The sequence below is a fragment of the Hippoglossus stenolepis genome, chromosome 9 (assembly GCF_022539355.2).
Source record: "Hippoglossus stenolepis isolate QCI-W04-F060 chromosome 9, HSTE1.2, whole genome shotgun sequence".
NCBI classification, from domain to species: Eukaryota; Metazoa; Chordata; class Actinopteri; order Pleuronectiformes; family Pleuronectidae; genus Hippoglossus; species Hippoglossus stenolepis.
The window spans coordinates 19653556-19665111 of record NC_061491.1 but is presented as its reverse complement, the minus strand read 5'-3'; the positions used below and the strand labels follow the sequence as shown (position 1 = coordinate 19665111).

At 39.5% G+C, this 11556-nt stretch overlaps 1 protein-coding gene across 1 annotated transcript; it reads left to right on the top strand.

The window, feature by feature from the left end:
* Positions 1-371: 371 nt before the first annotated feature.
* Positions 372-9601, top strand: hsd17b3 (hydroxysteroid (17-beta) dehydrogenase 3). The gene is made up of 11 exons (XM_035166916.2): positions 372-603; positions 5463-5509; positions 5809-5884; positions 5995-6102; positions 6221-6288; positions 6929-6973; positions 7241-7275; positions 7385-7466; positions 7550-7615; positions 7713-7862; positions 8008-9601. The coding sequence occupies exons 1-11, from the start codon at positions 453-455 to the stop codon at positions 8137-8139; spliced, it is 960 nt and encodes a 319-aa protein (XP_035022807.2). The 5' UTR covers positions 372-452; the 3' UTR covers positions 8140-9601.
* Positions 9602-11556: the final 1955 nt, after the last annotated feature.

Sequence of the window (11556 nt, the reverse complement as noted above, 5' to 3'; positions counted from 1 at the left end):
CAATTCTCAATATCTATGAGATTTGTATGTGAGTATAGGAGTATTCCTACTCTCTAATTACTTTGGCTTTGTCCTAAATTATCATTGTTTGTTCCTTTTACTAAGATCCTTTAGCAAGGACTCATTGGCTGATGCTGCTAATGATAAAAATGCTTTCTATATGATTATTGTTCAAGCAGAAAGTTATCATGTTTACTGTGGAACCTCAGGAGCTAATCATCATTGTGATATAATTAAATACCAACATGTGGTATTTGTGGGTGTGTTTGCATGTTCAGCAGAGGAAGGGTGAGAGGCTGCTGCTTTTGAAATGGGAGTGTCCTTTTGCAGGGTCATTCCCTCTTTCTGTCATTGCGTACTTTTAGTGGATCACTGGACCAGAAACTTTCTCAGACACAGAGCAGACACAAACACAGAGAGGTTCAAAGCAGGAGTTTATCATTCCCGACGTCATGGATTTATCTGAGCTGTTTTTCATTTCTCTCGGTGCAGCAGTTGTCGTTTACTATGGAGTGAAACTGCTGTTTTCCAGCAGGATGCTTTTTCCAAAACTATGGTTTCCACTGTCAAAGACATTCTTTACCTCAATGGGAGAGTGGGCAGGTGAGCTCTGTGTGTGTGTGTGTGTGTGTGTGTGTGTGTGTGTGTGTGTGTGTGTGTGTGTGTGTGTGTGTGTGTGTGTGTGTGTGTGTGTGTGTGTGTGTGTGTGTGTGTGTGTGTGGGCTGTTTGTCAGACCTACAGTCAGTGGGTTATACTGTGGTGAATAAATAAATGTGAAGACAGATGGGATATACAGCATAAGTTTTTGTACAACACACTGCATCATTGGAAAAGTCAACTCTACACTGTTTGCACTGCACTCATAAAACAACACAATGGCTCATGGGATGGTTTGATGATTGAAACCACACTAACTTAGTTACAAAGTCCAGTAGGATTGGTTGAATCAGTTTATACAGTCTGTTATGCAGTAAACACCCTGCACACACACTGTTCATACCCCAGTCAGGCAATGCTAACTTCTTGTATTGTGATAATACCTGTTCATAGTGACATGATCGTAACATCATTTATATCATATGATGACAAATGATTGGTTAATCTAAATAGCTGTAGAATGTCTCTCTAATTTTATTGGTTGCAAAATTGAATGCATCACTACACTGTATGTCATTTTCGGGCTTTTATTGACATCATGATAACGTCATTCCTACCGATATGATCATATTCTTTCATCTATATATGCTTCAGGTCATGTTTTAGCAGAGATGTGTGGATAAATACTTTTTTTAAATTATGCTGATGATGTCATTTTCTGACATCTGTGTGATTTCTTTATGATGGTGCTCATCATGTGACATCTTATGATCAACATAGGCTTTAAATTGTGTCTCTAATCCGATTATTTGCTGAGATATCTTGGAAAGTGTGTCACGCACTCACGCACTCACTCACTGACAGGGATGTAGCACGAGATCGTTGGTCCAGTAAAAACATTATTATATAAAGAAAAAGTGTAATTAATGTAACAGAACATTACATCTGAGTTTATTCACAAAATGTGAATTGCTGTTGTGTTTATGGTTTAATTATAATAATTGTATGACAAGGGTCAAACAAGTCAAACTGGTGTCATCAATGACAAATAGAAAACCGCCCTGCCTAACTAAAACATTTTAAGATGCAGGATGATAAGATGGCACAGGGAGTCGAACTTTTAACCTTTCTATAAACTGGAGAGATATCTCAATAATTTTTTTCCTAAATGCAAGTGAGGGCTCTGGCCCGGCCCTCAGCCCTCGGACCGCCTCCAAGTAATCACAATGAAACATTCCTCTGCAGGTCCCACAGCAGTCTCATCAACTTACCAGATTTCCTCTGGCATCTCCTGAAGAGGTTGTTCAGTCTCCCACAGTGCTAAAAGAAGCCTCATAAAAAACACAGAATACTGGGCTGATCTTTCCTTTCTTCCCCAAAGCCCACTTTGATTCCATTCCAGCATGGGGAAAAACAGCCATCAGAACACTATGTTCTGGGCTGCATCAACCCCTTCCCTCTGCATTAATTTTCTCTCCCAACAATTATAACCACATTTGCATGAGTTTTTTCCCCCGTCTCCTTCAAACTTAGGTCTTTTCGGTCTCAAGTGGCCTCAGACGTGTTGTATTGGTCGATGATGACACATACATGGGAAGTGAATGTTTACAGTTACGTGCCTGTGTGATTGTCAGCACTTTATGTTTATGACAGTGCATGAGTACATGTGCCAGGAATATTAATTCATTATTAATCAGACATTGTATTTATGATAATGTTGATCCTATATGTTTTTTAAATATAAAACCATAAAACAATACAACTTGCATATTTCAGTCATTATGATTGTTTTGATACATGTGAGTACTGAATACTGATAGTGCCATTTGGTCAAGATACTTATTGATAATAAATTGATTGTGCTTCCATCCATTATTCCATTATCTATACTGCTTATTCTTTAAGGGTCTCAGGAGGAACTGGAGCCGATCCCAGCGGACATTGGGCACGAGGCGGGGTAAACCCTGAGCAGGTTGCAGGCGTATCACAAGTCCAACAGAGACAAACAACCATTCACAGCCACACTCACACCTATGGTTGATTCAGAGCTTCTAATCAACCCAATCCTGATTTGCAAGTCTTTGAACTGTGGGAGGAAGCGGGAGTACCCGGAGAATGACCATCCAGACACGGGGAGACCATGCAAACTCACACAGAAAGACCCTGGCTGATCCAGGAATCGAACCGATAACCTTATTGCTGAGAACAACAGTGCCAACCACTATTTACTTTGGTTTAAACAAATGTTTTATTCCCTGTGGAAGCAATTGCCTGAAGAAGCTCAGTCAACATAGTAACTGCATGAGAACAAGGAAAATATCATTCTGGCACAAGGTGCCGTCTGGACAATTATGACAGTGAGAAACAAATGGCTCTTCGTACCAAAAAAAAGATTCTGACTCATGTTTTCCTCAGTACTTTAATACTTTAATATCTCACTGGCAGTTATGATGCACTAAAACAAAATTAACTGTGTTGAAAAAACACAAACTAAAAGCAACTTCTGGGATATAAAATAGAGCAATCAAAATAAAACGAAACAAGCAGTGTGTGTATTTTATATAAGAAAAAGTAATCAGGTCTGTGGTTGTGTAACATTGTCACACTGACTGACCAATAGGAATCTGTGTCATTGTGTCACGATCCCCTCCTCTTTGAAGAAATGCTTCCAGAGGCATTTAAGGTCACTGAACTCATAAAGGAAAAGGGCTATTATTCTGTAATTGTTTTTTTTATTTAATTCACCCAAACTGAGACTGGAGCAACCACCTACTTGAAAATGTATTTCCTGTGATATTAGCTGTGAAACGTTGTAAACAAGAGCATTTAAAAACTATAGCAAGGGTCTTTCTCACCCATATGTATTTTATGAGAAGACCAGCAGGGTAATAATATCCAAGTTACTGAATTACAGAGCTAATTCAAGCTGAGCAGACAAACTGACGATGAGAGGACAGAGGTTAAATACACAAGATAAGTGGGCACAGACGTAGGAAACCAGACAATGACAGGAAGTAAAAGAACCAAAAGACACACAAGGTTAAAAAGCCAGGCTGGAAAGAGGGGTCAGTATATTTTTCTTTGTCGAATCTCATAAAATGTAAGTGTGGCAAGAGGGGTGTGCAAGACCTAATCCTTATAAATAAACAGGAGTGTGTCCAGGGACTTTAGGGGCCCCATGCAACAGGCACCTGGGGGGCCCTACATCGAACCAAACCAAACCACCCCCCAAAAGAAACACATGATAACAAACCACATCATTCCAATCTTCAAACTATTCTTTTCCTATTAAAATGATAAACAAAGTGCAAACTGTGATACACATAAATACCAGTAAAGTAGGAACGTTTAAATGCAACATACCAGGCCCATCATACACACATTTAGATATTCTAGATCTTCTACTTCTCTGCAGCCCCCTCTCACCAATTGCCTGCTTTGCCCATCTTGTTGCAACGCCCCTGCAAAATAACATATCATCTATCACCTTGGACGGAACAATAGTCAAGTGATTCACACTGTTGTCTCACAGCAGGAAGATTCATGGGTCAGATCCTGGTTTGGCTGGGTGCTGTGGGTGGAGTCTACATGTTCTTCCTTTGTCTGCCTGGGTTTTCTCTGGCTTCCTCCCACAATCCAAGCATGCAGATCAGGGTTAGGTTAATTTAAGACTCTAGATTAGTAGTCTCCCTGTGTCTGGATGTTTTTTCTCCGGGTACTCCCGCTTCCTCCCCCAGTCCAAAGACATGCAAATTGGGATTGGGTTGATTGGAAGCTCTTAATTGAGCATAAGAGTGAGTGTGACTGTGAATGGTTGTTTGTCTCTGTATGTCAGCCCTGCAATGAGCTGGTGACCCTTCCAGGGTGACGCCGCCTCCAGCCCAATGTCAGCTGGGATAAACATCCCATAAAGTATTGTCATCTGATGATGTATTCACTTTCTAAGAAACACAGTAGTTTATACACATTTGAGCTTTCTGATTGTTTATTCAACTGAGGGCAAAACCTCTTCTTGCATTGTGCTGTCAGACTCATTCTCTCACTCCCATGATGACATAATTTTAAACCAATGCATCCCATCCCATTTAAAGTCTTCTACTCATTTAAATCTCCACCCTGGATCAGGCTCAGTTCAAAACAGACGCCTATCACTAACTAAATATGAGCCTGTGATGTTTGTATCTCGAGTCGAGGAGGAGATAGGAGAGAAGTGAGCGCTCAGAAACAAAAAGTTCCCGTTTGTTCTCAGCGGATTCTTTATCAGAAGTGGGGAACATGCTGTGTTAGTACACACTGTCTGAACAGGATGGGTTGGGTTTGGGTAAATACAAACACAAAATGCTCTTCCTCTGTGCAGCAGCAGAGGAAGAGAGATTAGGTTGTGCGGCTCGTATTCACAGTGCCTCCGGTGTTTAGAATGGAAACTACAGGACAATATGACAAGTGGTGGAAATCGATTAAAGGTTCAGTGTGTAGAATTTAGTGACATCTTGTGGTGAAGTTGCATGTTGCAGCTTAATACCCCTCACCCCACCCTCCCCTTTCAAACATTAAGGAGAACCTGTGGTAGCCTTCAGTTGTCATAAAAACTCAAAAGCTGTTTAGTTTGTCCAGTCTGGGCTACTGTAAAAAAAACATGGCGGCCTCCATAGAGAGGACCCACTCCCACTGTAAATATAAAGTATTTAAATATAAAGAGCCCATTCTAGGGTAAAGAAAACAACAATTCATACAACTTAGATGAAACACACTAGTGAAAACATCACTAGGATTATTTTATATTCAATTTCTGTCAATAGATCCTTTTCATCTAAATCTTACACACTGGATCTTTAAAAGACTAATCCCTGCATTCTTGTTTCAGTGGTGACCGGTGCTTCAGAAGGAATAGGGAGAGCGTACGCATTTGCAGTAAGTGAGAGTTTAAATAAAGTAACACTGCTTTTATTTTTATGAATGAAAACCATTTCTATGCTTAAAACATAAGTAGAAGGCAAAAAAGTTAATTAATTTTCAAATAGAAAGCACTTGTTATACACAACAGCATTTATGTGTATTAGATTGAATTAAATACATTAAATTAAAAACCAAGGCAACAAAGTCTGTATCTGAAGCTAGATAGATAGATAGATAGATTAGCTGATGTTTTTTGATGATACATTTTGCACATTGTACTTTTTTATTCACCACTGCACTGTATCATCCCTCAGCTGGCTGAGCGAGGAATGAACGTGGTTATCATGAGCAGAACCAAAGTAACATTGGACCAAGTAGCAAAGGAAATAGGTAAATACTTGCATTCTACTTTTACCTGTCTGTTAGATCTGCTGTAAAAGAACATAATTACAACTAATTATTCCAATATTACTAATATATTACCTTTTCGTTCTTCCCAGCTGATAAAACAGGTCAGAGGGTGAAAGTGATAGTGACGGACTTCACAAAGGAAAATGTCTTCGGTGAAATTAAGGATCAACTTGAGGATCTCAACATCGGGGTTTTAAGTTGGTCGTATTTTCTATTTTTCCACATAATGAAATTTTATTAATTTATTAATTGCACACATATAACTCAAATGAAAGAAAACGGTCATCACAAATTATGCCTTTCCTTTTTCCTCAGTCAATAATGTCGGCATGTTGCCCACCTTCATCCCCAGCAAATTCCTGGAGTGTGCAGATCTGGATCAGGTCAGTGCTGCCTCTGCAGTTACACTTTAAGGTATCAGTAACAACAGAGAAATATGTTTAAATTCAGTGTTACTCATCACAATGTGAGGTGTGGATCCTCGAGCTGTAACAAATGCACTGAATGCACAGACAATTTCCCTATTTTAAAGAAAGCCTGGTTTACATTTGTGTTCGATTGCCAGCAGCCTCCCTCCCCCGTCTCTGCTGGAGCATTGCTGCATATCTTGGCATGTTTCTGCTGCCTGCATCAGTGGAACAGTGTGAAACCATTGAAAGGACTGTGCATCTAATCCGCCACGTGCATGCTCGTCCACGTGCACATGCACAAGACAAACAAACCAGAGCCAAATCATAGAAAGCTCCAAACCAGAGCTGTAAAACTCTTTGAGAAACTGTCAACCACGAACCTACAGGTTATTTACATTTACACAACTTCCATTACATCGCGATTTGCATTGTACATAACTTAAACCAGCACCCAGTTTCACATCAGATTTCCTCACCTAAATGTTCATTTTCAATGGTTCTTACATACAATCACACTTTTTTCTTCCTCAACCTGAAGCATTTTCTGTCCCTTCATTATCAACAAAGATACAGTAGTTTACTTAAAGGGTCTCATATGTATCTGTGCTTTCAGACAATTACCAAGGTGATAAACTGCAATGTGAAGACAATGGCCAAGGTAAGAGAACATAATTTATTTAGCTTATTTCAAACAAATGAACTCTAAATTGCAATTTCTAAACAGTTGTACTTGTACAGTCTCAGTGACAGAGATGAAGGATCAAAACAAAGAATATTGCACACTGTCCATCATTTCCTCTTTATTAGCAATGTCTCAGTCCTCACACCTCCATCAGGCCATCAGTATAATAATATATATATATATGATAGTCACACTGCTGTGTATTCCTCCCAACCCTCTGAACATGTCTTCTTTTGTCTCCAGATGTGCAGAATAATCCTTCCAGGCATGGCCAACAGGTTTCCTTCCCATGTTTTCTTCATTAGATGTAATGTGTAGTACAATGAAAACATAACACGCTGATTAACATTGAGTTTCAATGGTTTCACCCTGTTTTTGCCACCACAGAGGAAAAGGGCTGATTGTGAATATTTCATCTGGAGTTGCTTGCATCCCTTTCCCCCTGTATACCCTGTATGCTGCGTCCAAGGTGAGTTTGATATCAACAGCTCATCCTTAAACTCATTAGATCATGTTGTATGATCTCTCATGTTATAACTCATGTTCCTGTAGGTGTTTGTGGAGAGAGTTTCTCAAGGTCTTCAAGCTGAATACAAAGATAAGGGGATTATAATACAGGTACTTTGATTGTTATTGCGACTTTAAATCAAACTAAGGAGGGATGAGGGGATAAACCCTTCTCACAACTTCCTCTCTTTCTTTCTTACTTCCTCAGGCGGTCGCTCCGTTCGGGGTCTCCACTCGGATGGCCGCTTACCAACAAACCAACATAGTGACGCCGTCGCCGGAAGACTTCGTAAAAAGCTCCCTGCGATACCTGAGAGCTGGAGACAAAACACACGGCAGCGTCTGTCACACACTCATGGTACAACTCAATTACAATCATCTCATAATGTTAAGTATTAAATGACAAGGGACTGATCCGTCCCTCTGTGTGTGTGTGGGTGTGTGTGTGTGTGTGTGTGTGTGTGTGTGTGTGTGTGTGTGTGTGTATGTGTGTGTGCATACAGGGCTGGATTCTGCAGTCTGTTCCTCTCAAGGTTCTCTATGCAGAGTCCATGTTACACAGCCTGCAGGACTATGTGAAGAAGAAACTCTCCATCCCTGCATCAAGTGCAACTTTTGAAAAAAAAAAAAAATAATAAACAGGAAGACTCACTTAAAGTAATTTGGCTCAAATATCTTAAAATATAAATGTGAAACTGGTCTCTACAAATCATCGTTTCGGTTTCTTGAACAAAGCGATGAATGGTCTAACTTGTAAAAGTAATATCAAAAGGAATTCTAGCCACCGATGTGATATTTATTCTGTTTTTAGCGTTTGTTACATGGTTGGTAAACCACCCTCAGGAAAGCACATTTATGAATCGTTTGTTTTTTGTATGTAGTTTTTGTTTTCATCTATTTAATGTATTTTGCTCTTCTGTCCGTCCTGCATGGAGAGGGGTCATCACCACCTCTCTCTGAGGGTTCTACATTTTGTCCCCTATAAAATATGGTCGTTTTTCCTCACACTAGTCGAGGGTTAAGGACAGAGGTCGCACCTTGTTAAGCTCTATAAGGACAAATTGTTATTTGTGAAAACGGGCTAAACAAATGAAATTTGATAAATGATTCATTTTTTTGTGTCTCTTGAATTTATTGTCATTTAAAGACATCATGTCCACAATGAGTCAACTCTGTGGCAGTGATGTCCCAAAATTATATTTCATCTTTATTAGTTATTTTTGGCCCATTCATCTGCTCCATTTTATTGAAAAGTTGACATAAATAGAATCTTTTTTTCCCCATTTTTTACCTGCATGTCCCTCTGTGTATTTGTGTATATTTCCATTCTTATATTTCAGTGTAAAGGTAAATAAGGTTGTATATAGGAAATATAAGTTGTACTGTAACTGTAGCTGCTGACGGTGATTTTATTCACCAACCACACCAACGTCAGATATCAAATCTTTACTTTTATAAACCCCACAGGCCACAGTTGATACTCTCAATACATCTTTGGACAGTTATATTGGTGCAATAAACTATATAATGATTTAATATGAATCCCAGCTTGGCCGCAGGTTTTTCTTTGTGGAGTTTGCATGTTATCCTCGTGTCTGTGTGGGTTTTTACTCCAGAAGTGTAGGTGTGAATGTTTGTGTAAAGTGTTATTTGTCTCTATAAGTCGGCTGTGTGATACGCTGGTGACGTGTCCAGCCTCTCGTCCAATGTCAGCTGCGAACATCTAAATTGTCACTATAAAAGTGGTGGGAAATATTTTGGTTGATCATGGACGCACGTACAATGGCTTCATTGCGGATAAACCAGGGGGGATGATCGCAGAGTTTTCTAATTCCATTCTGCACCATAGACTGTATATAAAAAGCTTTAAGATAGGTTAGATATTTTTCGGAGCATATATTCTTTAATGATTGAATAGTAAGTGTGAAATGGGGAAAGAGAGCAGGGAAGACACACAGCAAAGGGCCGGGTCGGAATCGAACCTGCAGCCTGTGCAGGAGGACTCAAGGCTCCGTCTAGGGATGTTTTAATACTGTATTTAGATTAGTTACATTTGTTCAAATGTCTTTAAAATCTAAATAAAAACAATGACCTTGACTCAACGCATGTGGCTAATCAGTGACGCTGACAGGTTTTGGTGTGTGTGTACCCAGTTTCCCATAGTCATAAATCTTGAATATGGGTGATAATGAGTCTGGAGCCTGGAAATGTTAAATTCTGTTATTCCCCCACACACACACACACACCATGTTGTAAGACACACACATACACACACAGACGCACCTGTTACTGTCATTAGCATCCCTCTCCCCCTCTGAGATGGAGGAAACAGTCGATCGGATGAGTGCGCCAGCAGACGACTTTTCTACAGTGTCAGTCACAGTTCTGATTTCCACAAAACCAGTCGGAGCTGGAAGTGAACTGATGAGTTTCTACCTGAGAAATGGGGGAATGCACTGGAGACCTGGGTTTGATGGCCTGCTGCTTACAGGATGATGTACAGTGTTTAAAGCATGCACGACCCTCCCCATACCCGTGCACGCACACATGCAGGAGCAGACGCACAGATACAGCTATTTAAGTTAGTGCGTGCCAGCGACATGTTTGACCTGAAAGAGTCACTAATCACGGGGTGACCAGGCTGTTTAGACAGCCGTGATGAACGATCCTCCCCTGAGAGATAGTGCAGGCTGCAGGAAAGGTGGCTTGTGAAAGAGAGGGGAGGTCAGAGTGACCCTGGGCTCAGATGATACGTGCGCAGACTGAATGTTTGAAAAAAGGAAGGTCATCAACACGTATGAATAAAAGTATTTACTCAGCTCATGTGATGTTGACGGAGACAGTAACTGAACATATAAAATATGTGATTTTGTTTCATGTCTCTCCGTATTGACAGGAAATCTCTGAATGTCCTCCTGTATTTTTTCATGGGGTTGAAATATTTTGTTTAAAATAACCTTCCCTAAGATTGATGGATATCTTTTGCACCATTTTTCTTGGAAACTAAACTTGTAAAAGATAAAACTGTCATTAAGCAGAGATTTGGCTACACAGCATGATTCTGTAATGATAACAATAACAGCCGTAATGGGCAACTATAAAAACACAGAGATTAACGCTGCAAAACAATTATAAGTATACACACCGAATACAATTACATCAAAATAAAACTGTGAAAGAAATAAGATAAAACAATAATGACGATGTCAGCGAAAGGGGTTCAGGGCCAAAGCCATTTGGAAAATATCTGATAGCTGTTACCTGATTGTGAAGCAAGTGCGAATCTGAAACAAACACATGTTGTGAAAAGACAAACAGTGAAAACCTTATGCACACATGCACAAGTGTGTTTGCCTTATGCTGGAATACTGACATTACCACGCATTTATTCTTCTGCTGTGTGTTTATTACACTTGGCATCAGCTCCAACATGGTGACAACAGTAAATCAGAAAAAAAAAAAAGTGAATTTATGTTTTTTTTTTTACAATGTGAAAGATCTAAACTACGCCAATAAACAGACTGATGACAATGACCCTTGTTTTCCTGGACTCCTTTTCCCTTTATTATGTACTATGTGACCCGAGACTGTTTGTTTATCACAGAAACATGACGCTGGAGCCATCAATCTAAATGTCAACAAAGATCTCAGGGACAAAAGGGGGACAATTTAGTTTCCAGACACCATGGAAGTACTGTAGGCCTACATTCAATGTAGTATTGTCATGTCAAGTCAGTTCTATTGGTTTTTAATGACTGTGTAACAAGTTATATCTGTATTTATTTATTTTAATTACAGCTGTGATTAAATAAATACATTTATATCACCTTAAATCTAGATTCTCCTTTGATAAACAGCACAAATCACCTATTACCCTTAGATCACTGGAGAGTCTATACAGTTTGTTTTACACAAAAATCCAGTTGATAGCCTATATATGATGATTTGTTAAAATATATCCATGTTCACTGTCTCCCAAGACAAATTCTCCTATGATGGTGGTAACTTTTAATATGACCACCAGAGGGCACAAAATGCAAAGTTTCACAGTT

What these genes read in the sequence shown, in the direction of transcription:
- hsd17b3 (XM_035166916.2), top strand. Translation starts at nt 453, where the DNA reads ATGGATTTATCTGAGCTGTTTTTCATTTCTCTCGGTGCAGCAGTTGTC. An exon ending in CTCAATGGGAGAGTGGGCAG is followed by an intron (nt 604 to 5,462) that starts GTGAGCTCTGTG and finishes TTCTTGTTTCAG; the next exon opens with TGGTGACCGGTGCTTCAGAA. An exon ending in ATAAGGGGATTATAATACAG is followed by an intron (nt 7,616 to 7,712) that starts GTACTTTGATTG and finishes TTACTTCCTCAG; the next exon opens with GCGGTCGCTCCGTTCGGGGT.